The sequence below is a fragment of the Triturus cristatus genome, chromosome 3_2, assembly GCF_964204655.1.
Source record: "Triturus cristatus chromosome 3_2, aTriCri1.1, whole genome shotgun sequence".
NCBI classification, from domain to species: Eukaryota; Metazoa; Chordata; class Amphibia; order Caudata; family Salamandridae; genus Triturus; species Triturus cristatus.
Genome location: NC_140584.1, coordinates 145,455,878 through 145,482,747, shown reverse-complemented (window position 1 = coordinate 145,482,747; position 26,870 = coordinate 145,455,878). Strand labels below are relative to the sequence as shown.

General features: G+C 45.5%; 1 protein-coding gene across 5 annotated transcripts in view; it reads left to right on the top strand.

The window, feature by feature from the left end:
- Positions 1-26,870, top strand: part of ZW10 (zw10 kinetochore protein) — a 142,978-nt gene that overhangs the window by 70,216 nt on the left and 45,892 nt on the right. For all 5 annotated transcript variants that reach the window (XM_085647363.1, XM_085647362.1, XM_085647361.1 and 2 more), the window contains exons 6-7: positions 1,543-1,701; positions 26,455-26,646. In XM_085647363.1, the coding sequence (XP_085503489.1) occupies positions 1,543-1,701; positions 26,455-26,646 (351 nt within the window). The remainder of the gene's footprint in view (positions 1-1,542; positions 1,702-26,454; positions 26,647-26,870) is intronic.

Sequence of the window (26,870 nt, the reverse complement as noted above, 5' to 3'; positions counted from 1 at the left end):
TAGAATTACCTACAAAGTCATAATGTAAATGACTGTAATGTAAAGGTACCCCCAATGTACTGACTGCGGTGTAATGACTCCTGGTGCAACTATATGTGAAGCAGTGACTGACATTTGTGTGATACATTTGTACGCCACTAGGAGAGTTCTTTTCGCTCTGGAGTTGTGATGTCGGCCTGCCCAGTCTACTTCTTACTGAGTTGTGATATAATTCAGTTTCTTTGAGAAGCCTGACTCTCCATCGTAGCATAATGTAAGATTTTTACAACAGTTTTGATGGAACTCGATTTCATAACCGGTAATTGTCTACTGTCTAAATGACCTACGTCAGAAATACAACAAAACAATTGATTTTGATTGCCATCTGTTGGCCCCCCAAGCTCACAAGAGGTTTTTCTGCAGGTCAAAGATTTCCAGCAGTTTAGTACTGAAGCCGGGAAGGGTTCCTCAAAGTCTAATTTGTCAAGCTCCTGCTTTCGCTGTTGGTGTTAAAAAGTAAGAGAGGAACAAAGCTGTCATTTGTAGCGCTGGAGGTCGCTGCGCTGCAGGGATAGATTACCAACTTGTCCTGTTCCAAGGTTTTACCTTTAGACTTAGACCTTCATTCAGTGGCGTAGCTAAACCTTTTGCCATCCGTGGCGGTCCCTGCGTTTGCCGTCCTGCGACGGCCGCAGGTAAGAGCGCGGGGGTCGTGGCGATTCCTGCGTTTGCCGCCCCTCGACTGCTGCAGTTTAGATTGGGAGGGCCTCCCCCCTTGCTACGCTACTGCCTTCATTATCCTTTATTATATTAAGTTATATTCAGTATCTGGGAGATTTAGTGAGCTAAATAGCCAAAAAGACTAAAGGAATATATTCCCTGAAAAAAATTTGAATTGTAGAGCTACAACTCTCTGCCGCAATTTAAGTTTCATAAGTGAATCTGTCTTTTTTTTTTTTTTTTTTTAACTCCCTATGGTGTCAATGTGCAAGAGATGCAGACCTGGCAGATTGGAAAGCATGCTGAGGAATTTAAAGGAATATCTAATTTTCGTGTTTGTGTTTTAGAAAATGAAAACTGATAATTTTACATCTGAATTTGTGGTTAAAAATTGGTTACAATTGGAGATTTAGTTACAGAACCTTTAATTATGTGCCCTGGTCGCATGTGGGGTAATTAGCACAGTTTTTTTTCAGAACTCCTTATTAATCTATAGTAGGTTGCAGTATCCATGAAATTACCATATGCTTTGTATCCAGACCAAAATGTCATTCATCCTAGCTCCTTGACATAATGGGGAAATTGTTTGCTGTTTGTCCATTGATTTGGCATTTGTTCCTATTCAGAGGTTTGTAGGAGATCTTGCCCACTTTGTCCAGTATTACCATATCTATCTAGCCATCCACCGAGTTAGTGCAGTGCAGATTAACACTCATAATTCATCTAAGACGTAAGGTGTAAGCAGATTCCCTTTGTGGCTGACCACGGCCTTCATTGGACATTAGCGACCTGGTCAGTGCCCTACGTTGTTTCTATCATTTGTTCCCTTTTTGCCTGTCTCAGAGCCCATCACCCTGGAGTCTCTTGTGAAGACCGAGCTGCATCTGTCTGCACTGATGTCAGAGACCGAGGAGGAGGAAGATGGCAAGGGGCTGCACTTGGGTTCTGTCCTCCAGGCTTTTGCTATCCTCGGGGAGCTCAATACCAAACTGAAATCCTTTAGTAAGTATTTTATACCAGAACAGTGTTACTCTGTTGTATTTGCAAGTAACTGGATGTGAATAATTCCAAAGTTTAAGGTGCAGCAGTTCTGTTAAGTGACAGTCTCAAAGGGCAGCCAGTAAGGTGTTATTCATCTTTTGTTAATATCGATTATCCAATGTTTATGAATAATGTATACAAAGGTTATAGCTGGGCAGAACTTAATGAACAAGAATGGTGCTGTGAATTGAGGTAAGTGTGCAGACTCTGGGGCATATCGCTCACCTGCCCCTTCTGTTTACCTTGCACATTTCTTCTACAGAACACATGACAGACTATCCTGAACTAGGTTAATGTCGTTCTTGTGGGAGTCCTCTTTTATATCTAAGTGCTGCCGGGAATGGTTTATACTAACATAATGGCGCTGTATGGTGCTGAAGAACACAGTTATAAAGAAATAGGCTGCAATAAGTTTTAGCTGCCGGTTCAATCAAAATCTTTCTTCCTTGAAATGCTCCAACAGTAAGCCGGAGTGAGTTGCGTCAGTGGAACGTTGAGGTGCAGTATGCACAGTGCACAGCATTGATAAGCCAAGGAAACATTTTGCAGGAACTACATCTTACTCTAGTCAATGTTTTTCAGGAGTTACATGATCTTCAGATCCTGTTAACGCCTTAATTCACGAACAACACTGGAAAAAAGCCTCACTGATGACATTAATAAAAGTGCAAATATTCAGTACACAATCAAAACTCAACCACGTGTCACCTTCTGTGCCCATTCAAAATAACATCCCCTGCCATATTCAGACTTGTGAATATTCTACCGTCTGATATATTGAAGATCTAGATTTCCTTAGCCCAAGCCTTGCCCCTTTTCCCTTAAAAATATTGTGGGGTCCACTCTGCATAGTAATTAGAAGAGAATGCAGGCATAACTGTCTGCTAGTCGATTTCTAACCCTAATGATATGACTTCAGGAGTTTGCACCAACTCCCAGCCTATGGCATGCCTGTCAGCCATAGTAGACCTGTGAAAGGAAGCACATCAGTAATTGTTGGTCACCTGTAAGGGCCTCCTGTGTTACCTACAAGGCAAAATATGGCTTTCGTCCTCTTCAACCCCTTAGGTGAATCTAAAAGTTAACCATTTGAAGACACTGCTTACTCCTATAAGGGTGTGGATATGATCCTTGGATAAAAAACTACATTTGAAATACATTTTTATAGAAAAGACTATCTCTGATTAGGTAGAGAGAGAGATTCTAAGTACTAATATAACATCTCCTTGTGTCTGTAACACAATATTGGATAAAATACATATAGTTACCTAGGCCTCAATAAGAGCAAGACTAAGGGCCTGATTATAAGTTTGACAGTGTGGGAGCTTCCGCCACGCCGGTGCCATGCTCCCACACCGCCACAAACTCGACTGGCCTGCTGCCCACCAGTAAGTGAGTAAGTAATTTGGAGTTTTCTCCTGGTTAGGTGCCTATTAAAAAGGCACCGCAATGGGAACACCAATGCCCATTACTGCTTGACTCGTGCTGTAAAGCCCATGCCGGGTAGGAAAGGGGGTGCATGCAGACAAGGGGGCACACTATGTGCCCCCCCTGCATGCATCCTATGGCCCTGAGGCAACAGTGCCCACTGTAGGGCCTCTTTGTTTCCTTATCGCTGTACTTTTAAAGGCAGGCTCGCCGCCATTGAAACTGAGGTGGTCAGAAAACTAGTAATATGCTTGGCCGTGACACAGTGGCCCCCCAAGCATATTGCGCCTCAGACCGCTGCAACACCGCCGAGGGATCACGGATCCCCAGCGGTTGCAGTGTTCCTTTGGCGGTCTGGTTGCCATACTCGTAATAGGGCAGGCGGACCGGCAGTGTCTGCACCGCAGAGGCGCAACTAGAGCCAAATTTCGGGGGGGGGCTAAGAAAAAATTTCCGGGGGGGCTGAATCTTTTAAACCATAGGCAGAGTGAAGCTGCAGGGGCTCTTAGAAGGGGTGAAACAACAGCGAGGCCTCATTAACATGCAAATGGTCTTTTAAAGACCTGTGAAGTGCTCGGGTGCGGCTGTGTGAGCGCCGGGAAGCTGTCTCATCCCGGGCTGCCACACACGACGGGGGGGGGCTGAAGCCCTGTGAGTCCAATGGGTGTTGCGTGCCTGCTGCACCGCCACCGTGGCTACAGCAGTCAATCAGAGTCATAATCAGCCCCTAAGATACCATTGATTTAGCGGCAGGCTAAATGATTGATTACTGTTTGCATGGCCTCCTCGTCTTTCCCCATCTCGAAAAGCAAACGACCAGTTTTTTTTTTCTAGAGTTTTTTTTTTTTTTTAAAGAAAGTAAAAGCATTTTGTACAGAAATGATTTACTTATGAACAGGATTTGTGAAAAATGGCTCCTAAAAATGTACACTTTGCTCCACAACAGAGATGGGTTAGTCTTGCTGGTGCTAGTGGAGAGTGTTGCAAAACATTGCATATATTGCAATACATTACTTTATCTTACAACATGCAGAGGGAATACAGAAACAAGATTATAACGAATAGTTTGTTGTTAGAGCAGTTTTAAAAGTGGGGAGAGAGGGAGCAGATGGAGGCCAAGTCACATGATGATTGAGTTGCTTTGCGAGGTCCAAGGAAGTTAAAGACCTGAACATTGAGGTCACGCAGGAAGTCTTATTAGTGGCTAAAATATATTGGTTTACTGGTGGAAGACTGCAGGAGTGTAAGTAACTGACAATGGTTTTGTTGAGCTATTTAGTGGATAGTCCGTTCATAGGTTTGTAGACTAGATAACCCGTTTATGCAGGGCTCTGTTTTTGGCAGATAACGGTCTAGCATGAGTTAGGAGTATGTCTGGGAAGGTTATTGGGAGTCCTAGTGGCAAAATGCATCACCTGACCTAGAGGGAAAAATGAATCCTAGGATAAGGTTACTAATTGCTGCAGTTCCGCTACCTGAAGACTAGTTTGGAGAACTGTGTTTTGACAAGGTGGGTTTCCCGGCATTTAGCACTAATTGTGTTAGTGCAAAATGCACCGCTGCGTCCAAAAAGAACACAAGGATACGTTTTGCTCTAAGAAAATACAGCTAAATGCAACATAACATAAACAGCAGCGTGAACAGCTGCTTGGGCTTGCTAAATGTGCTCTCGAGGTAGGGCTTTTACTCAAATTACTCTTATTTACACAAGTGGGCTTAATTGCATTGCTATTAATACTCAGCGTAATGCAGAATTACAGAGGTTACTCTGGCATGATTAAGACTATTCCCAGGCATAGTTAAATCCCTTCATAAATAATCTTGAATAAATCCCTTCTCTATCTAGTCCAGGTATGGCTGCAGTGAGCCATATAAGTACCGAAAGATGCTTAAACCACTGTATTTCAAGCGTCTGAAGAAATGGGCAGACTATGTCTTTCCCTCACCTACAATACCGTAGCAATAAGAATCCAATCCAGAAGCTACTCTGTTCAAAACAAGGCAGGCCATCTGCCTCAATCCCAAACTATGGACAGATCACCCATTGGGTACTGCATTGGCCATCAGAGTAGACGAACACAGAATTCATAATCTTTTGCACCATTCACAACACTTACAGAGAAGGCTCAATTTCCTTTTGTTGCTGGTCCTTCTACTGTCACCCATCCAAGAAATCAAGTTCAAGTCAATTTTTCTGATTCTTTAGTAGAATGTGAGGTAGAAGGAATATGAGAAAAAATTCTAAAGACCCAAACCTCCTGAAACAAAGAGTTCCCATACCTCACTTTTTCAAACAAGCCTTCGGCTATGACAGTGTCCTCATCTGTAAGGCCCCTTCCAATCTGGCTACTGGTACCTTCATCCAATCCTGTGCAATGGCACCCTGCTGCGAGGTCCGCTGGGCCAATAAAATTAGAAGGCTCCACCCGTGACAGTGTGATCCAAGATTGCTGTCACTCTTAATTTAGTACAGAGCCCTCCATATCACACATCTTATTCAGCTGAGACCAAGCTTAAAAGAAACACCATACTGTCAGCATAAATGGAACAGGTATGTAGGGTAAGCACAAATTGGCTTCCTGTGCTAAAGGCATACGACCAGCTGAAAAAGATTTGAAAACAAAGTACCATATTGATAATAGCCTGCACTGATTTTAATTTTTTTTCTGTTTTTTAATGCAAAAAAGTTTGTATAAGACTTTTTAATTCATATACAAATTGTTTGTCTTTTATTATGTCTTATCATTTTGCTATGTACTGTCTTTGCTGAGTACTGGATATTATGTATGTACTTTTTGCCGTTGTTAATTATTTATTGTCTTTTATGATCAGTGCTGTCGAAATAAAGACTTAATAATAATGACAAAGTACCATAATTTGTTGTCTCGTGCCTCCCATTTTGAATCGGTACATCAGTTTTGGGGCCTGTAGTTGACCCCTACTGATCGAAGGAGCAAGTTTGATGTATGGTTACATACTTGAAGAAATCGGGGTTTCCTATGAATTTCTGAACCCTTTTGGGGAGAATGCCATTTAGATAAAAAAAAATTGACTGTTGGTTAATTAAAATCATCACAGTAAAAAGACTATCTGTATTCCCCCACCAGCCAGCAGCCCTAATATATAAAAAGAAACAAAAGCGAAAACAGCCTTATCTAAACTTTTTATTTACGAGCCAACATTAGTCCGTGCGGTCTTTGCTGCGCATAGAAACAACTTTCTTTATGTAAAAAAAAACCTCAGAATAAACCACAGTTAAAATCTGCCCAATCTAAACTAGAGTTTTGGCGGGTGTGATGGAAAGTGCACTTTGCCCCTGTATTGCCTTCCTACTCATCCAGCATCAGCCTAACTCTAGTTATCTTACTATCGTGGTTCCACGCAGGGAACCTAAAATGTTTCATGCCCCTGGAAGGCCTTCAGAGAGAATAATGCTGAACTAATTTTTGCACACTAAATGACCTAGCTCATTCTATGCTCATAATGTACCTCCAGTAAATACTGCACTAGACATGTTATTGCACATCGCCCCTCTGAGGCCCAGTCCATGTGCTATTAAGCCGTAATGCATCCACATAGCACACTAGTCCCCATCCCTGAGTTCCTCCGCCCTCTGTCATATTAGGGTCATCAGAGGGAGCTTGCTACACTCCTCAAAGATTAGGGTCTAAATTGCTCACAGGATGGCCATTAACCTTACCCTCCCCATAATGAGCCATCTGGGGGAATTGCACTAGTCCCTTTACTGCATTCAAAGTTGCCTCACATGCTCCATACACCTGGTTATAATTGAGAAAATATTGCACTCATCCCGTTATTGCGACAAAAAGGAAGTTGCCTAACAATCACCTTATCAACAATCGTCCTCCAATGAGTATTGTACTAATCCCATTATTGCGCACTTCCTCTCTGAAGCCCCAGTGTAGTGTCAGCATTTGTATGTTCCTTTAATCCTGCAGCATGCTTGCTGACTGCTCTTCAGTAAAGCATGTGCACCGTGTACATTCAAGTAGGTTCCAGGGTCTGTGTTCCTTCTCCATGGTTGCCGGCTCTAACTTCAGCTGGAGTTGGGAACCTGTGGAGCGAGGGACGGCGGAACTTGGGCTCTTTTACTGGAATAAAGACGACTTCTCTTTTGTACCTCCTGCCTGTGCTTGTACTTATTTCCTGCAAGTATATAAGAACCAGATCTAATTCATTTGGCGACAATTGTAACCCACGGTTCCCAGAGCCCTGTACCTGCTCAGTCCTGCACTTTGCTTCTTTGCCGATCTACTGGTATTCTTTCTCCCTTCACAATATGTTCCTCTCGATTGGGTGACCTCCCGGTGGTCCTTCGTCGACCCTTCATTCCCTCATTTCGTTCCCTTAACCCATCATTCTCTCAACTCTTGTCTCTGCTCCCTCTACAGCTAATGTCATCTACTTTTTGAGATAAATGCTTGCTATAGAGGGGCCTCCTGGAGAGATAGTGACAGACAATGCAACCCATTTTACTTCCACACAAATGACAACTTTACTTTCTAGACATCATATTAAACACCTTCAAGTTGCACTCTATTCTCCTACATCCAACGATTTAGTGGAGAGGGTGAATTCTATTTCTCAAAGAAGGTGTACAAACGGCAATAGCAAACAAAATACCTGTAGAAGATTTCTTGAGAGAGAAAATGTGGGCATATTCCATTACACCACACAGCACTACTGGTGTAGCACTCTTCTGCCATTTAAAAAGAAGGTCACCTAAAAGTAATACTTGTCCTGATTGATTCAAAGAGATGCTCATGAAGGACAAGACAATCTGTTGTTGTGAAGTAAATGACAGGTTGAGAGTTTCACAAGTATAAAATAGGCAAAGAAAGTACTATGATGGTAAACATGACGTTAAGTGTGTTGATTTTTGTGTGGGAAATTTTGTCATGATTAAAACCCCTCATAAGGTGAAGAAAGGAGAAATTAAATGTTCTGTTTCTCTCAGGATAGTAAAATTTACAAAAAGTTCTCTTGAAATTGATGGAGGAGGGTGGTAGAGCACAAGGGCAGTAGTGAAACTTACTAAAAAGCAAGCTAACATAAGCAAATGTCGAGAGAAGCATGGCATAGGTCATAACACTTGGTTTTACAGTGTTTCTGAATATCGACCTGATGGTCATTCTAGTCTAGACAATCTGTCTCAGGAGAACGTTTATAGTTCTGTGTCTACTGATGAAGCAACAGAAAATGCTCTTGCTGGGTCGAGTCAAAGGGAGTTGACTGATGCAAACAATTGTGCAGGGGTGTCACATGATTCTGATATTCTCATAACTAACAAATGCGAGGTGTCAACTCATGAATCTAGAGCTGCACGCAAGGTGTCCTTACCTGTTCGATTCAAGGATTATTGCATGACTTAATGTTAACCTCTTATTGTAAATCTTTGTTTTGTGTAGGAGGGAGATGTAATGTCAGCATTTGTATGTTCTTTTAATGCTGCAGCATGTTTGCTGACTGCTCTTCAGTAAAGCATGTGCATACTGTACATTCAAGTATGTTCCAGGTTCTGTGTTACTTCTCCATGGTTGCAGGCTCTAACTTCTTCAGCTGGAGTTGGGAGCCTGTGGAGAGAGGGACGATAGAACCTGGGCTCTTTTGCTGGAATAAAGACGTCTCTTTTTTTACCTCCTGCCTCTGCTTGTACTGATTTCCTGCAAGTATATAAGAACCGGATCTATTTCACCCAGCCTGTAAGCCTCTAAAATCAATGCACCCCTTGCCCCTAAACCCTACCCACATTACCCTGCTCCTCTTTCATATTAAAATCATCAATCGGGGCCCAATACACTCCTCAAAAATTTTAAATCGTGTTTAAACCATGTTATTCAGGTTTTTTCTTTGGAGGGTCAATGTCAATATACTCCGCCCGTTTGTTGCTCTGACACCTCTTTCATGTACCGTATGAAGTGACCTGAAATGTGGAGGATGAGGAATTGCTGGTGTAATAGGCTTCTGTTGAGAGGGAAGGATGCCTGGCACGGAGGCAACAACCTGAGAAGATAAACAGTGTGCCAACTACACCCAGTGGGAAGTGTTGTATGGCTGAAGGGGGGTAACTGAGATTGAAATATCCAAAGGTATGCCACCTGAGCTGAGCTTGGATTTGTTTTAATTTTGGAAACTATGATTTGCTAATTTAATCAATTTTCAATGGATCATTTGTTCCTTAATGTTTTCCCCAAGTTCTAGTTCACTCTTTGATGTCCCCACCACTACATCACTTATGAATCTCCTGGACCAATGATTGAACTTGTGAGCAAAGTCAATTCAATGTTTGTGGGGTTTTTTGTGTTTGAGAATTATACATTGGGTCAAATCCATATCAATTAAAGGGTTCACCCAGCTTTACAGTGTAAACAAACAGTTTTGCGTGTCTTCAAAATATTGTGCACTAACTGTGAAGTTGCTCACTAACTCAAGGCTGAAGGTTTGTGATGGTCCGCTTTGCACTTGCCTGCAAACGCCTAGTGACCCCATTGTTTGCCTAAAGGGCCCAATTTTAAGGTGATTTTTGGTTTAAAAGAATTGGAAATCATGTGTCCCCCCCCCCCCCCCCCCCCCAAACCCCCACCCCGCTACACAAGTCAGATTTAATGCTTACTTCCTATGGGACGAGCCATATTAAAAAATGCCTGCTTTACACACTGAGCACTGCACGGCAGCTTTTGCTTTTGTTTCCAAGGCAACAGTAAACTGCCAGATATGGCCTGGCTTCAGTTCTAAAAGCCACTAACATAAGTAACTTATAACTTCGATTGCCAGTGATGAAAGAAAAACAAACGTTTAATGTGAAAAGTGTATCCATGAGGCTCTGGTAGGGTGATGGGGAATTCTAAACCAATCCTCTTATGATCACAAATTGTGACAGTCTGGAAGGTATTTGAAGCAAAGGAGAATGACAATGTGGTAATGAAAAGGCAGTTACTGCAGAAGAAATCATCCAGAAAAAAGTCCGGAACAAGTAAAAATGCTTTAAAAAAATAATTTTGCTTGGATCTGAATCTTAAGTAGGGGTGGGCGGAATTTGCGGAATTAACCTTCGCAAATTATCGCGAGAATGTTTAAAATTATCGCAAACAAGCAGAAATATCGCGAAGATGCGGAAGTTTTTTTCCGGCATGTTCGCGAGATTTTCTGCATGGTTGCGGGTCGCCAACTTACCCATGTGGTTGCTTGCGGGCGCGGCCATCTTGTTTTGAGTTGTTCTCGCGGTGCATGATCGCGAGAAGAAAGACGTGATCGCGCGACGCATGACGTCACTGCGGGCGCGAACTGTCGCGAGACAGCGCAAATGGCTAAAAACAATACAACATCTCATGGAGAACGCGACCGGATCAAGAAAACTTGTCGGCGAACGCAGGGATTCAGGTAAGGCGATCGCGCGAGAATGTATTATTTTACAGCGCGAGCAAGAAACAAATTATCGCCAAGCTGCGGAAACCGGAATTTTTGACATTTTCGCGCTCTCCGCGGAACGCAAAAATGTCAAATTATCGCAATTTCCGCGAACGGAACAAAATTTTTGCCCAGGCCTAATCTTAAGGTGGGCCGGTGTCGGTACCCCTTTCAGAGGGCCACGAGGCATGCTACAGCTACTGGTCCCAACCATGGTGGTTGAGGCCTTGTACTCCTGATGTCTCGTGGCCCGACCTACTATGGATTCTGAGTAACTGGGCTAAGTACCCCTTTTGGACTTTGGATTTCAGTGGTAGCTGTGGATGAGCCGTCAAAGGCTCCCTCGGAGAAACGTGTAGCTACAGAACTGAATGTGCACACAGTACTGTCAATAAATCAATGCCCAGTCAATATTTGCTTTTATAAGAATAATAAGAATTTCTAACTACAATGAATTAAGATTTTTGCAAGCAATAACGCAATCCCGTTGAGGTTGGGGTTCAAGTGTTTTTAGGCGAACCCTGTCCCACCCTCTTCCCTGCAACGTAGTTAGTGTTATTCCCGATTTTGCTGGTGGCCGCATCCAGGAAATGCTCACTAGTCGGCCATACTCAAGAGTTCCTCTTTGACTCTTTAGAAATTAGTTAAAAGTGTCTGGTGTCACAGCATCATCATCAGCGAGTTCCCTCAGGCCCCAAAGGCCCAGTTCAAGCCTTACCTGCAGTATGGATGCGTTCTGCGAGTGCCCTGCATGCAGGTGCTCACAAGTCCCGATCCTGTTAGGCGAAGTCTGGCTGCTCGTGGTACACATGGCAGCACACAGCAGGCGCAGGCTCAGGCTCTCTCCCTCTATTGATGCTGCTGGCTTTCCCCAGTGATCAGAGATGCTCCCAACCTGCGAAGATGAGGTGAGCCAATCTTCCCCACACATGGGTGGGGGTTTGGGATTGAGGATTTGATCCTCCAGCTCCCAACAGGACTCCAGCAAGGGTGCAACTTCTTCTGCGGGATCCTTCGCGGTCCCGGGGGACCGGGGGGTCAGGTTTTAGTGTGCGGCCTTGACACCCCGGTCACAGCCGCAATCTCCTCCTGGGCTACGGCCCAAATTTCTGGTCTTGGTTTCCCTGGGTGTCATCCCCTCAAACAGCAGGGAGACTAGTAGGTCTTAGCCCCCAGTCTTGCAGAGCTTCCCTCCCTCACACAGCCTGTCTGGCTGCTTGGCAGATGACAAAGTATGAGGTCTGAGCCCCTCCCTCTTTGTATTCCATTCCCAAACACCAAATGTCATTTAGAGTCTGAGTCTTTGAAGTTGTATGCTAGGGTTCTCTTCTTACCTCTTGAAAGGCTGTCTATCTCAGCAGGAAAGACTCTGAAACTGATTGTCCCACAACACAGGTCATAGGAGTGAATAGAGTTCACACCTGGATACCAGCCACATTAATGTGTGCATCAAAAGGTTAATCCGGGGCCCCCAGACCCTCTCTTTATAATTCCTGTGTCATCCCCATTCATCCCCTTCCTGAGATGTGTTCAGGCCCGTTCCCGGTGATCTATCACTGAATAAAAGATCGGCCTTTTGTAGTGTAAAGGGGAGTCTTTTTCTCCCTTCATCCAGTGTGTGTCCCACCCAGTTCACAGAAATGCAGCAATAGACCAATCTGTCGGGGGGGATTACTCTACTCCTCATGTTTTCCTCAGGCAGGCTTTGGCTTCCCAAAATGGATTCCATAGTCCTCCATGTAATGCACCATTGCAGCACACTTGCACTCAAAGTTCTTTCACAGTACACATACTCTTCAGTTCTGTAACCTCCATTCATTTTGACATAACAAACACCCATACATTCAGCATATACATTAAATCTGTGTGCACTGTTCAGTTCTGTAGCCTCTCTGCATTGTACCAGGGTGTGCTATTTGCAGACACACACACTCGCAGCACACAGACAGTCACCATGCTGCACAACACTTCACTCTTCATGTGTTGTACTTCCCACAAGCACACATACACCCAACACATGTATTTAATTGCGCACGTACTGCACAGCCCTACATTTTTCATGTGTTGCATTCCACTGGGCGTGGAAAGCAAGCTGGTAAACTGGCAGGGTTTGTTGGTAGCTCTCGACCCAGCAAATTCATCCTGCAGCATCCAACCCCCAAAACAGCACTCACCATGCTGTGTCCCAATATCCTGAGACCGGCTGGGAACTCCTGGGCTAGATTTGAGGGTCCACAGCACTGCTGAGACCCCATGTGTTCTGCGGGACTGGTGGGAGACCGCTGTGGCAGAGGTGTGCTGCCGGCACAGACCGCTGCGGACGGGCTGCTGCGGGATGGCGGGGGACCCCTCCGGTGTGGTGCCTGGCTGGCAATGGACAGTGAAGCGGTCTAACTGTAGCCGTGGAGTTAGAGCTCCTGGTAACTGGAGCTCCTGGGAGTTCGGGCCCAGCATCCTGTGGCAGCTGTGGGATGGCGAGGAGGATTTAGCTGACCGGGGCGGCGGCGAACCACTGGGAAGTTTGTCTGTCTCCTGTTGGCGGTGGCCCAGAGGATCACCTGATTGGGCACTGCGGAGCACTCCCTGCTTTATGGTGACATGTGACTCGCTCCTGGCTTCTGTGGCATCCCCATGGGGTGGTGGCATGTCTGCCTCCCCCCCCCCCCACCCCCCCCACACACCACTGCCTAGGGTGATCCAGTTTAGGTGAAGGTGAACTTGTTGCTGGGGGCTGTGGGGTCCATCCGGATACCTTTTGGACCTATCCCTGGAGCGGTTAGTTGCACTTGAGACATGGTGATAGTTGGCGCGCCTGGCCGAGCCTGAATTTGTGCATTGCTGTGGTGACGCAAGCAGCTGGCATGGAGGGCAGCTCTGTGCTCAACTGAGTTCAGGTCCCCCTGAAGGGGGCTCCAGAGTTGGTGATAACCTGCCGGTTACTGGGCGGTAGTTTCAGAACCTGGTGTTCTTGCAAATTACTTTTGGTCCCCATTGTTTGAAGACACGGGGCGATGATGCAACCCAATTTTACCTCCAGCGCTTGGTTGTGGGACCCTGAGGGAGCCCTTCGTGTGCAGAACATCGGAGCCCCGATTCACCTTGGAAATGGGTAAAGACAGAGTTCCGCGGGGAGCTCAACAGACAAAATTGATCAATCTACAGTGGCAGGGGAGGCCTGGATGAACCATAGAGACCTATGGATGAATCACAGGGCCCGAAGGGCGCACGTTTTTAGGCAGCTATCTTAAGCCTCCAGTGCCAAATTGCAGGCCAAGATAGATTTGGTCTCTATGGATGTAGATTTGGTGCGGGTCGACATTCATAAGGTGGCTCAGAATTCATTGTAGATGGAACAGCATGTTACAAAACTTCAGGAAGAAGGCAAGGATTTCAAATTCACAGTTCCGACCCTAGTGACACAGACGCAGCGGCTCGAAATACAAGCGGAGGCACTCCAGACTCTGTAGTCTGCGGTTTGTGGGGTTTCCTGAGGAAGTGGTGGGAACAGCCCCTGAACTCTTTCTTGAACAGTGGTTCAGGAAGATGCTCCCAGATGCTGACTTCTCACCTGTCTTTGTGGTGGAACGTGCGCCCAAGTCCTTGACGCGGCCACCACCCCCAGGGGGACCACCGAGAACACCCATCAGCAAGATCCTTAATTACAGGGACCAGGATGTTATATTGCAGACAGTTCAGTGGCAGGGAGATCTCTCCTTTGAGAACCACATCTGGATTTTCCCAGACAATACCCAACATATGCAACAGATGCAGAAAGCGTTTGGGGGAGTGAAACAGAAACTGGGAGCCAGGGGCTTGAAGTACATGCTGTTATTTCCTGTGGAATCGAAAGTTTTTCATGAGGATCAGACTCACTTCTTTGTGACACCAGAGGAAGTGTGGGACTGGCTGGAGATTTGGGGAGACGGTAGAATTCTGGTGGCTGATGCTGGGGAGGCCTCTGACTTGTCGGTGGCTGTCGTCAGAGAGGAGCTGCTGGGAGATGACGCAGGAGCCTCAGGAGAGAAACTCGCCCGAACTCTTGTGTGGTGGTCTGTTAAGATGGCACACTGGAAATGGAACATCAATGCTTGGAGAAGGAGGCAGCGACAGTGCTTGTGCAGCCTGTTACATCGGCAACCTCTGCGGATAGTGGTTCGGAGGTGGTCGAGGAGACTCCTCACCCATCCAACTGGTGACTTCTGAGCCTGTGGAAAGACATTGCCCTCGAACTTTGTTGTTGGAGCTCCAGATGACCTTGGACAGGTTGCGAGCAGCGGCTATGGCGACTGATATGCCAATGCATGACGTTTGGACCCAACTAAGGTTGTGGAGCTACTCCTGCTGGACATAATGGAGTCCTCGCTGTGCTGCTTCATGTGACATTGGATTGTAAGGCACACAGTACAGGGGCTCACTGTGAAGGGCAATGTTGGACGTCTGTGTCACTCCCCCTTTTTTTTTGTCTTTTCTCTTTGTGCTTCTGCTTTCTTGCTTCTTTGACTTACCTTTCTTGGGGTGTTGAGTGTCCACTAAGTGATGGGTTGAGTGGATTTTTAGACTGGTTGTGTTCTAAGCTGCTCTGAGGTGGTCTTTACCTCTGTTTGAGAGTGTTTGGTGTGAGTGTTGGCGAGCGTGGTGGTGTATTATTCGGGTGTTGCTGCGGCAGGCACTGGCACACACACACCCTCGGCGCCTGTTATTTCGCAGGGTGCGAGGGAAGTTGAGTGTATTCAGTACAGGTTAGGTGACGTGTTTGATTGATTTGCATATTTCTACCTTTATCCTCAGTTCTGCTATTTTTCTTCCTTTTATTTCTCCCCCCTTTCTTATGCGGGAGTTGAAGTAGACTATGAGTTAATTTGTTAGACAGGGTGAGCTTCAGGGGAGCTGCAGTGATTTAGGAGGCATGATTTGTTGATTTTCTGTGTTTACCCGGTGGGAGGGGGGCATTGGTCATGGTTTTTTGGGATAATTGGCTGTGGCAGTAGTGTGGTTACAGGGTAGGGGTGACACTTGTGGTGGGAGAGAGGGGTGGGGAAATGAAGAGGATGATGGCACACTTTAAATTTGTAACATGGAATGTTTGTGAACTCATCTCTTCTGTGAAAAGATACAGGGTACAGCCAACTTCGCAGGCATGGTGTACATATAGCAATGTTGCAGGAGACACATTTAATGAAGAATTAGGTCAATAAGGTTCACAAGAAATGGAGGGGACTACTGTACTCCACCACCTGTTCCAGCTATGCCCATGGGATGGTGACCTGGGTGGCTCCGCAAGCTCCCTTCCTTGTTCATGGTTTCAGAGTATACATTGAAGGGAGGTATCTCCTTGTGCATGTCCTACTGCGAGGTGTGGATGTAAGCCTGCTGAAACGTCTATGCTTTGAATGTAGTTGTTGATGGTGGTTTCTACCTGGAGTTGGAAAGGGAATTGGTTCCACATGTTGGTGTACCTCTGTTAGGGACTGGAGACTTCAAATGTGTGCTTGACTGCCATTTAGACAGACACCCACCACGACAGCGTACTAAGCTGCACATGACAGGCGCCTTGCGCGCAGTGATGTTACGTCTGCACTACATAGATGTTTGGCGCACAGCCCACCCTGTTACGCTGGATTATACATGCTATGTCCCTACACATGAGACGTATAGCCTGCTCGATCGATTCTTGGTTTCTGGCAACATGGCAGCTGCCACATCGTGGGTCCAAATCCTGGGTCAATTCCTTTCTGACCATGCTCTGTTGCTGCCGGAAAAGGGGGTGAATGGCACCAAACTGCGGGTATCTCTGGCGTCTCTGGCCGGGGACACTAGGTAATACACTGTCCTGAGAGGAACTCTGCCAGGTTACTGCTGGGTTCTTCGATGCTGGAGGGCTGGATTGGGATACGCCGAAGTTGGTGACACGCTGAGAATGTTAGTCCAGTGTTGATGGTACAAGGCCGTGCCTTGAATGGGAACTGACTGAGGAGGAAGGGTTCCTGATGGACCTTCAGTAAGCAGTACCCGGGGTCAGGGAGCATCTGCAGTCCTTGAAAGCGCAGCATCGGTTTGGAGATATCTGGTACAGGCTGGTCTGCCTGACCAGAGGCGAGGACCATCAGTTACTGCAATGAGAAGGGGATAAATCGGGGAGACTACTGGCCTGGCTACTGAAGAAGGAACACCCTCCCCGCTCCTACTCTCAATGCGCGGTCCGGACGGAATGGTGGTCAATACGCAGGCTGGCATATACTCACTATTACGGGCCCACCTGTCGACTGTTTACGGTGGGGGCCCATGGAATCGTCCGGATGTGACAGAGATTCTGAATGATTTGGACAACCCGTGCCTCACAAAGGCACAGGGACGCGATCTCGAGGAAGACCTCGGGTTGAGGAATTGCAGAAGGTTCCATGGCACGCTGCAGAGCACCGGGCCTGGACGGGCGCCCTGTGGAATACTGTCTTAGTGTTCAAATATATCCCTGTGGAATACTACCAGATATTTGCTGGCCTCCTAATGCTGCGCTTGCTGGAGACTCCTCAGGAATCCAGAAATACAGGTTCCCTGCCACACTCTATGCAGGGGGGCCCAGTTCGTCATGCTCCCGAATCTTGGCAAAGACCTGATGGACCCCTGTTCCTACCAACCCATGGCCATGCTGGGGGTTGACACTAAAGTCCTGGCTAATACCCTGGTGATGCACTTGGGGTGTGTGGTAACTCATCTGGTCAACCAGGACCAATGTGGCTTTAGGTCTGGCAGGGGAACACAGATGAATCAGCGGAGGCTGTCCCATGTGCTTCACTCTGCGGTTCCCATGGACCTTAGAGCCACAGTAGTGGCTCTAGTTCTTGAAAAGGCCTTCGACACCCTCTGATGAGACTACCTCTGGGAGGTACTACAGAAGATGGGACTGGGGCCTGGGTTCCTTTCGTTGGTCTAAACCTGAAAGTCAAGCTTGGGTCCTGGGTCTGCTGGACCTGCGACTGTATTATTTTGCTGGACTACTGCAGCACGCTGCGCAGTGATGCTCAGGTGGCCCGAAATGGTGAGAAGGCGTTGCTAGCAGAGTGGGGTGAGGGTACAGACCTTCCTGGGTGTCTTATGAGGGGGTCGAGGTTGCCGGCTGACTGCCCTTTTATCGTTTGCCAGTTCGTGCAGGTTTGTGAACAGTCACTCTAGTGCTCTGTAGGGCCCCATACACCAAAGTGTTGCCCCTTCAGTAGCTACCCTGTTTTCTGCAGACACAATCCTTTATGGACCTAATGCAGTGGTACATAGGGGTTGCTCCACGGCTGGAGACCTATATCTTGATGGCACTTTCCTCACGATATAGGAGATTTGGGATTGCTTTCAACTACAACCCAGCCAATTACTACAATAGGCCAAGATCTCGCCCACGGCCCGTGATAGCTCGGTCAGAGCCAGAGGACTCAGACGTTACGGCTGCTGCTGGACCAGGCTTCTCCAGAGGGTTGATCTTGTGCATGTGCGAGGCCCTGAAGGCTGACCGCAGGGTACACGTGACAGGGATTCACAATAAGTGGTCAGCTGATCTCCCTGAACCCCTCAAGGAAGGTGAATGGAGACTAGCATTCACACAGGCCCGGGAGGTTGCCAGCAATGCTTTAAGCTCATGCAGTTTCACTATGTGCACCACACCTACCTAACACCTCAACGACTACAAGGATTTAATGCAATGCGATTCCCTCGCTTGCCCCCGATATGGAATGGAGCCTGCAACATTCCGCCACATGTATTGGAACTGCACTAAACTGTGGACTTAGTGGGACAGAATTCTGCATGAACTACGGGGGGGTGTCGTGCGAGTCCACATAGAAAACTCGGTCAGGCACTGCGTGCTGGGTGTACTGTAGAATCCGAAACGAGGGAGGAGCAAAACATAGGTTTTCCTTGTTGGGATTGGGCAGCTCCCGTAGGGCTTGGCTCTGAACATCTTTAGTTCCTTTACATTCCTCCTCCCTTGCCCATTCCCTTACATATTGGGGGGGGGGGGGGGGTTGATTCAGTGTCATCGCCCTGCTCCCCCACTCATGGATGGAGGTTTCAGGTATGACCAACACTGATTAGCTGCTGCCACTTTTATTAGTTTGGTCTGTTATCGCTTCAGTTGTTCTTGGTTAATGGATTAACTGTTCTTTACTTTGCTCCGGCAGCGTATTCTTGCACCACAACACATGCGGAATCCGACACACTTGGTTGTGAAATTACCCAGAGTTGTCTGATGCAGTGGGTCCTTGACCCCAGTTGGTAGACCAGTCTTGTCCTTGTTTTCTTTTCACATGATGTTCTGGATTGTATTGCTATGTCTTCTGTGACGCCTACATGTATGCTATTCTGTTACATTGTATATTGTTCGACTGCTAAACTATAAGAATGTTTTTTAAAAAAAATGTCTTGCTTGCAAGCATGCATGCACATGCACTAATCCCAAATGTACACAGTACTGCTCTTTTTCTGTACTGTATCTCCTCAGGTACACATACATCCATCACTGTCACTACTCCTCTGCTGCGCAGCCCTTTACACTTACCTGATGTATGCCAAGAGTGAAATAGGCACACAACAGCAGAACTTGAAAATGTGAGTAAGCCTGTAGGCCTCACCCCAGTGACACTGGGTAAAAAGGACCTGTGCACTCATACTGATCACTACATGGTATACTACCACCACCAATGATAATTATCGTACAAGGTACAAGGAGAGCACCCAGTCACATCATTAAACTTCTTGACATGAAATGTTAGAGGGCCTAATAACCCATGTAAGTCGCTGCAGGTCTTGGCATTTCTAGACAGACACTATATTAATGTTGCACTCTTGCCTCACAGAGAAGAGACAGTCCTGGTTTGCCAGTTGTTGGGCCTCCCACTTCACGGCATCCTCATACTCCGCATATGCCAGAGGAGTAATCATTCTGATAAAAAAGAGGCACACAATTCCAAGTGCAAGGTGAACATACAGATGAACACAGTAGATATGCTGTCCTCTGGGGCAGGTTTGGAAGCACCTGCATTATTGTGGTAAATTGTTATTGCCCAAATGTTGATGATTGTGACATCTACACTTCATTGTAGGGAGTGGTTGATTTCACAAATCCACACATTAAATGGGGCAGGGACTTCAATTGCCCTCATTCGAGCTGTATAAACAGGTCCCAGGTAGCGGTGAGAAGTAATTCAGAAACGTCCCACAGACTGCAGTTGATCATGACCTCTTGGACTCCTGAAGATTTAAACACCCAAATAGTAGGGAGGGCAGCCTATTGGACTATTGGCGAATCAAACCAGATGTTGAGACATGTTAATAGGATGTACAACACTTGGCATGCCCTATGTCGGACCATTCCCGAGTACTGCTAGATCTTACTGTCTGAGCCTCTCCAGTTTGGAGGGTTATGGTGCTTAAATGCGGAACTTCTAACAGATAGTATATTCCAGGAAGAATTGCAAAATGGAATCCGAAACTACCTTTAAGGACAATCTTGGGCACTGTGTGGGAAGCCTTCAAGGCAGCAATAATAGCGGTCTGTATATCTGCAACATGAAGTCCACAAGGCATTACACACTAAGGTGTCTAAACTAGAACAAGATACCCGACAGCTTGAGTGCTGTCTGGCTGCGAGTATTAAGGGCCTGATGCTGGAACAGATCAGATCTAAATTAGCAGAATATGCAGAACTGGTTGAAGGTGAAAGGAAGTATAGGGATACATTCTGCTGGCCGTTAGGTGAGGGTGAAAGGCCAGGAAAATCCCAGACGTCTAACAAAGCATCCATGGCGGCCAACTACATACAGGGAATAGAGGATACAGAGGTGCATTGATCAATGGGACTGATCGTAATGGCCTTTTCAAATTACTTTTCCTACCCCTCCAAAATGACTTGCTCACTTGCACTGATAAACAAATTTCTAGATGATGCCGCCATTGTGCAGCTGAGATATATTCAAACAGTATTTCTGGTATAGTCCTTTGAGTTGGATGAGATAACAAAATCATAGCTGGGCTTCAAATGGGTAAAGCGCCAGGGCTGGATGGCCTGCCCGCTGAATTTTATAAATGATACGCTACCATCTTAGCACCACATCTACTTGCGGTGTTTGAATAAGCCAGAGCCAAACACTATCTCTTTTCCTCTGCGTGAAGCATTACTTGTTATGCTGTTGAAGCCAGAAAAGCCATCCATAAATTAGTCATATCAGCCCCTATCATGGATTAGCTGTGATGTGCAATAGCTTGCTAAAGTCATTGCTAACTGGTTGTCACTCCTAATGCCTGTCTTTGTTAGGCCAGATCAGTCTGGGTTCGTATCAAGTTGCTCCAGAATTCTCAATTTGCACAAAATTGTTGCGCTGCTGTTTGATCTGGATCCTGGCTTGGATGCGGCGGTCTTGATCCTGGCTTGGATGCAGTGGTTGTCTTTTTGACACCACCAAAGCATTTGACGCTCTCTTGAATGGGAGTATTTGTTTGCCATACTCGCCAAGATGGGGAATGCCCAAAGAGTTCTTAGATTGGATTCGGCTGCTATATACGAATCCGACTGCCAAACTTCACATCAATAATATTAACGCATTGCCCATACCCATTTCACGGGGTCCCCCGGCAGAGTTAACCCCGGTCTCCCATCCTTTTTAGGTCTCGCCTGACCCAGCGCATGCGCTGGTCTGGCGAGAATTATTGAGAGGGCTCCAAAAAGTGCTACCAGGCCAGCCTAGAGCTACAGTGCATGTGCGCGCAATGCGCTTTACCGTGATTACTTTAACTTTCACGGCCACTTAGCATAGCCAATAGGTCTCACTTTTGGGACCTTATAAGTATTTAGTTATGCAACTGTTGCATGGCTAAACACTTATAAGGTCCCAAAGGCGAGACCTATTGGCTATGCCAATGCTTGTTGCTTTGGCTCTCGAGTTTCTGGCGTCTTAGCTGAGACAACACCAGACTGAGTATGTGATAATGCTATACAAGTTGCCATATACACATTTTCCTTTATGCCAGTGACATGAATCTCTTTATCTGAGTTACTTGACCAAGTGTTAGCTTAAACTCAGTGATGAGGGAATATATATACTGTTCAGTGCTATATTTGGCATAACCATAAACTGGCAGAAATCCCAAATCTTTCCTTTAACAAACAGCGTGAAGGATTTTACCCTAGCCTACCCCCTGGAGCTGTTTAAGGTCTCTCCTAATTATCTAGGTGTATGAGTGCACAGAGACCCACAATAGGGTTACAGGAAAACTGTGAGGTGACCCTGTTGAAGATCACAGAGCAGATTACCTGGTGGCTCGTCCTCCCACTTTCCTTAGCAAGGCGTATAGGGCTCACAGAAAATGGTAATCCTATCCAAACTATTATACCTTTTGTCATAAATGAAGCTTTATTTTACGCACTAAAAAACACAGCTGAGTTAATTGGTCTGGAAGGGAAAGCAGGCTAGGATTAATTGGGACACACTCAAACTCCCATTCAAAATGGGATAGGTTTCAGGCCCCTGACTTTAAATTCTATTAATAATTCACACAGGTGCACTTCACACACTTTTGCTGTTATCCAATGTATATGCCACAGTAAGTGATAGAGAAAAGTGGAGTGGATCCTGTTCTGCTTTGGTCATTGATTGGTGCACCAGCCTCCCAAATCAGTGATAAAACGTCTAGGGTAACCTGCACTCTAAAAGCCCGGGAGGGCCTGGGCAGGTGGACTCACCGAGAGATTATTTACTCTGCGTGGTTGACATTACGCTATCGCCCACTGCTGCCTGGAACACACAAACCTAATGCATGGAAACAACTCCAAAAATGTGATAGCTTTAAAAGGGGGGATCCGTATAAAAATGGCACTTTTTTTCACGCTGGCTTACCTTATGGGCATTACCCAGGGTACCCCTCTAAGACATATTCCTGTATTATAGCCTCTGAGGGGAATGCAGGTGGACCATCCATGCGTTTCCAGCAGAGCCTACAGATCATCTTACGCTTGACAAGAAATTGAGTGCTACGTCCACTAGGCCAGTGATTCTTGACCTATAGTCCGAGGGCCCCTGGGGGTCCTCAAGACCTGCTCAGAAGGTCCGCGGCTGGTCTACAAAATTGAATAAGGCATATACTAATAAAGAAGATAAAATTTACATTTGAAAACATTTTCCATATTTGATTGTGAATTACACAAACTATTTTATTATTTGAGCATTTGCTTAGTGTATACTGTTTTTTTTAATAATATTATTTGAAATAATAGAAATTGCTTAGGCCAGGGGTCCCTAAATCTCATGAATGATTCAGTGGGGGTCCACAAAAGTCAAAAGGTTAAGAACCACTGCACTAGTCATTTAATTTCTGTACCTTGTCTTGCAGCCCAGGCAGAGACCCATTCGAGAGGGAACATTCGACTAGAACTAAATGGGTGAAGAGCTAGGTTGAGAGGAACAGATGAATATTTGGAAATTTTGCTACAATTTGACGAAGAGAATCTCCTTGACCAGCCGATTGCATATGAGTCAGTTCAAATTCCTACATTGTGCATACTATACCCCCATGCAGCCCAGCGTTATGGTCTCCAAAAAATTGAAAACTGCATGAGATGCAGAGCACCCTATGCTGATTTTTCACACTTTCGTTTTTATAACAGGAACAAAGGCCCCTATAACCAACTGTCACACTTTCAGTAATTCGATTGATATAAACATGGCACAATAACTTCATAAGGAAATAAAACCGCATTTATTAACAATTGTGTAGCGTAGTGGGCTGTGTCAAAGACAAACATAAAAATATTTTTCACACTTGGCATGGTCATGTGCTGGAGTGATGGACTACTGGCAGAAAATTGGTACTGATGTTGCTGATGCTAAACTGTGAAGTGCCAATGCATCCCAGAGTTGCACTTCTCGGCTGGATCTCAGAGATTCCCGTTACTCACAAGAAGCTGCTGGCCCTGGTGCTGCTCTCAGTGAAGAGACTGAGGGTTTGTTGCTGGGACAGGGGCCACATTCTAAAATGTAACGATTGGCTTGATTCATTAATTTACTGTAATGAGCAATTGGACTTGTATGTGAACCCATTGCCTCCTTCCTCCGGAACCCAAGACACCTGGGATTCATTGAAAGGCTATTTGTTGCAGCCAGAAATTTAATATCTTATTCATTTCTTTTTGGTCAGAAAGGAATAAGGAATAAGCCATTTCAAATTGGAGCTCTAGAGGGAAGAATGCCAAGCTGCCCTCCACTCAAAGTCTAATAACAACAACAAATAGCTTGGCATCAAGAGGGTTCATATATCAATTCAAAGGCCAACCACTGATAGTAGAAGCAACTTTATTCCAACCACTGGCAATATGTCCGCAAAATTGGCCTGGCCCTAAACCTCTTTAATTGTTGATTAAGAAAATCTGCAATACAACCCTTCAAGACCTCGCAGAAAGTGTATCACCCCAGCTCACACAAGAGTGATGTGATTCGTGAAAAAAGTGTGAAGAATGAGAAGGCACCTCACGTACGCAACACCAGGAAGGCTGCCAGCTGGTTCTCGCTGGTATGCCCACGTTTTGTCATCATCGGTTGCCAACTCAAAAAAGAAGAAAGTGTCCAGTAAAAAGAAAGTTAGAGAACAAAGATAATTTTAGCAGAAAAACTTTGCTGTCCCCATAAACAAAGAGTGAGAATAAAGAAACCCAGTGAATTGCTAAGAACAGACGTGAGTCCCTTGCTCACTTTGCCATTGGATTCAAGCAAGCCTGGCTGAAGACGGCTGAAATGCCAGAAACCGGTCCTAGGAAGCTTGTTTCCGGTCCAGGGAAGGCATGGCTTGGCAGTTCGGGCTGGACTGTTCCCATGAGGCACAGGGTCAGACTGATTTGCATATGACCATGCCTGAACTGGGGTGGCAGAGTGGGCTAAAGAACGGTGATGGATCAAACCCAGATCTGTTGACTGGGTGTGAGTGTTTGATTGGTTCTGATGCTCCGTCCATCACCACCCCCTTTTGTACCGCTTTTAGAAAGTTGGGCACTTGCCTGCCTAAGCCAACCATGTCTTTATGCCAGTATCCAGGGTCACATGAATGTAATGGCTCTCCTGTGGTGTGATGTGCAGTCATCTCAGACGGTGGACGAAAAGACATCAGGTGTGGGGAAGGGTGTCTCTCTCTCCAGAGAATGATGGTCTCGGGGGCTGTACTCAGCCCTTTCTGAACTTCAAAGTGTAGCATGAGCGCTATACACATCCCTTACTGGCTTGTGAAGCTGCCTGCCCGGTTACTGGCAAGTGCAGCTCACATCTGGGCCTGCCTACCCCTCGTAGCCCAAGACAGTTAGGAAAGAAGGAGGATAGACAAAGGGGGTATCTCCCACACCTGGGCTGGCATTTGGTATAAAAGTGGCACCCACAGAGCCTCTCATCACAACACTCCTTGACGAGTAAAGATTCAGAAGAAGACTGCCCTGTTGTCTGAAGAAGGAAGGCTGGACCTGCTTGTCTTGAACCAAGGACTCCAGAAGTGACTGCAACAGTCAGTTGGCTGATCTGCTATATGTGACGAACCTGGTCCTTGTATCTAACACACACTCTTTTGCAGTAGGCCTGAACATCTGGCTTTAACCTTGTCCAACACGACTACATAACCGCAATTGACGCTTTGTGGTGTATTTTTACCTGAAACTTTAAAATTCATAACTCCTGTTCTACTTATTGAAGTTTTGTTTGGTGTCATTTCATTTATTAAAACGTACTCATTTTCCTAAATTGGTTTGGGATTTTTATTGTGTTGTTTTCACTTTGTTATTATTTATAGTGCTGCATAAATGCTTTACACATTGCCAAGTTGAGACTGACTGTTTTTGTGCCATGATACCAGAGGGTCAAGCAGAAGTATATTTAATGACTTTGGTGGTTCCCTCTGACAGGGATTGTGGTTATTAATTGAGTGCAGCTCTTAACCCAGTTGTTACGCACTAGTACCACAATATTTTATTTGTTTGATAATGTATATTGCATAACATTCAACAAATACCCTAAACAGAAACACGTAGGTTGGTATGTCATTAAACATTGGAATGGAGTAAATAACGTTGGTAAAAAAAAAAAGTAATCTTTGCTCATACATGCATTAAAAACGTATAGAGGATTTACCCTTTTGTTAGACACAAAATACATAATAACACTGGTAGGAGATGGATTTGTGTTAATTGAAATTGTTGTTCACATCATATTATTCCACTTTTCAGGTTTCTTCAGAATTGGAACAAATCTTAAACTGTGATTTTGGGAGTAAAGGAAGGGTGAAGCAATCTTCCAACACTCCTCATATACTGGGTGGCTGCCTTTAGATGTCAGTCTGGAATACCCTGGATAGAAGTGCAGACAACCTCCTGTATACTTTATTGTGGTTAAAAAAAAAAAAAAAACGATTTGAAATGGTTTCAAACTTTGGCCACCATTATCCTGTTTCAGTTGTTTACCAGTTGATGTGGTCATTGCTATTCAGTAGAGGAGGAGGATGAATGCAGCATTGTTCTGAATTGTATGTAGTTTGCTGTAGGTTTGGTCTGCCGTATAATTTGGTTACAGAGTTTCAGTGATCACGTGCCTGCTTTAGATTTCGGTGGATGGGTTACTCTGTCACAAACGTGATGGATATCCTGTTCCCTGTATTACAAGTGCATTATATCCAGTGGTACTTATAATAAGTCGGACGGGATATCTGTCACGTTTGTGACAGCGTAACCCGTCCGCTAAACTCTAAATCAGGCCCCAATGCTAGAAGTGGTTACATTGTAAACACCCTACGCAAAGTGCTGGAAGTTGTCCTTATCAAAAGCACTGATTGGTCCCTATTTTATTTTTTTAGGTCATTTGTTGATGGATTACATCTTGAAGCCTCTGGTCAGGTACCCTTCTCTTCATGTCCAAACAGTGGTGCAGTCTAAAGATACTGTCCTGCAATTAAGATGTACAGAAACTGAGGTTGAGCATGCAGCACCACAAGACGTTTTCATCAAACTTCTGATGGTTCTGGAGCTGCTTCACAAACACCTGCTTGGTAGGCAACTTTGGGATGGAGACAGCTATCTTGTCTTTGTTAAACTATGAATGCATATCATTGGTTTTTTTTCATGTTGCACAAATGGTTATTCTTCACTCCATGCATTTAATTGTGTTGTACCTAAAATATGCTGAATGTGACTGCTTCTGGTGCATGTATTGTCAGAGGTCATTGGTAGCTCTTGGGAATCAAATTGAAGGATAAGTTTGAGCAGTAAGTCT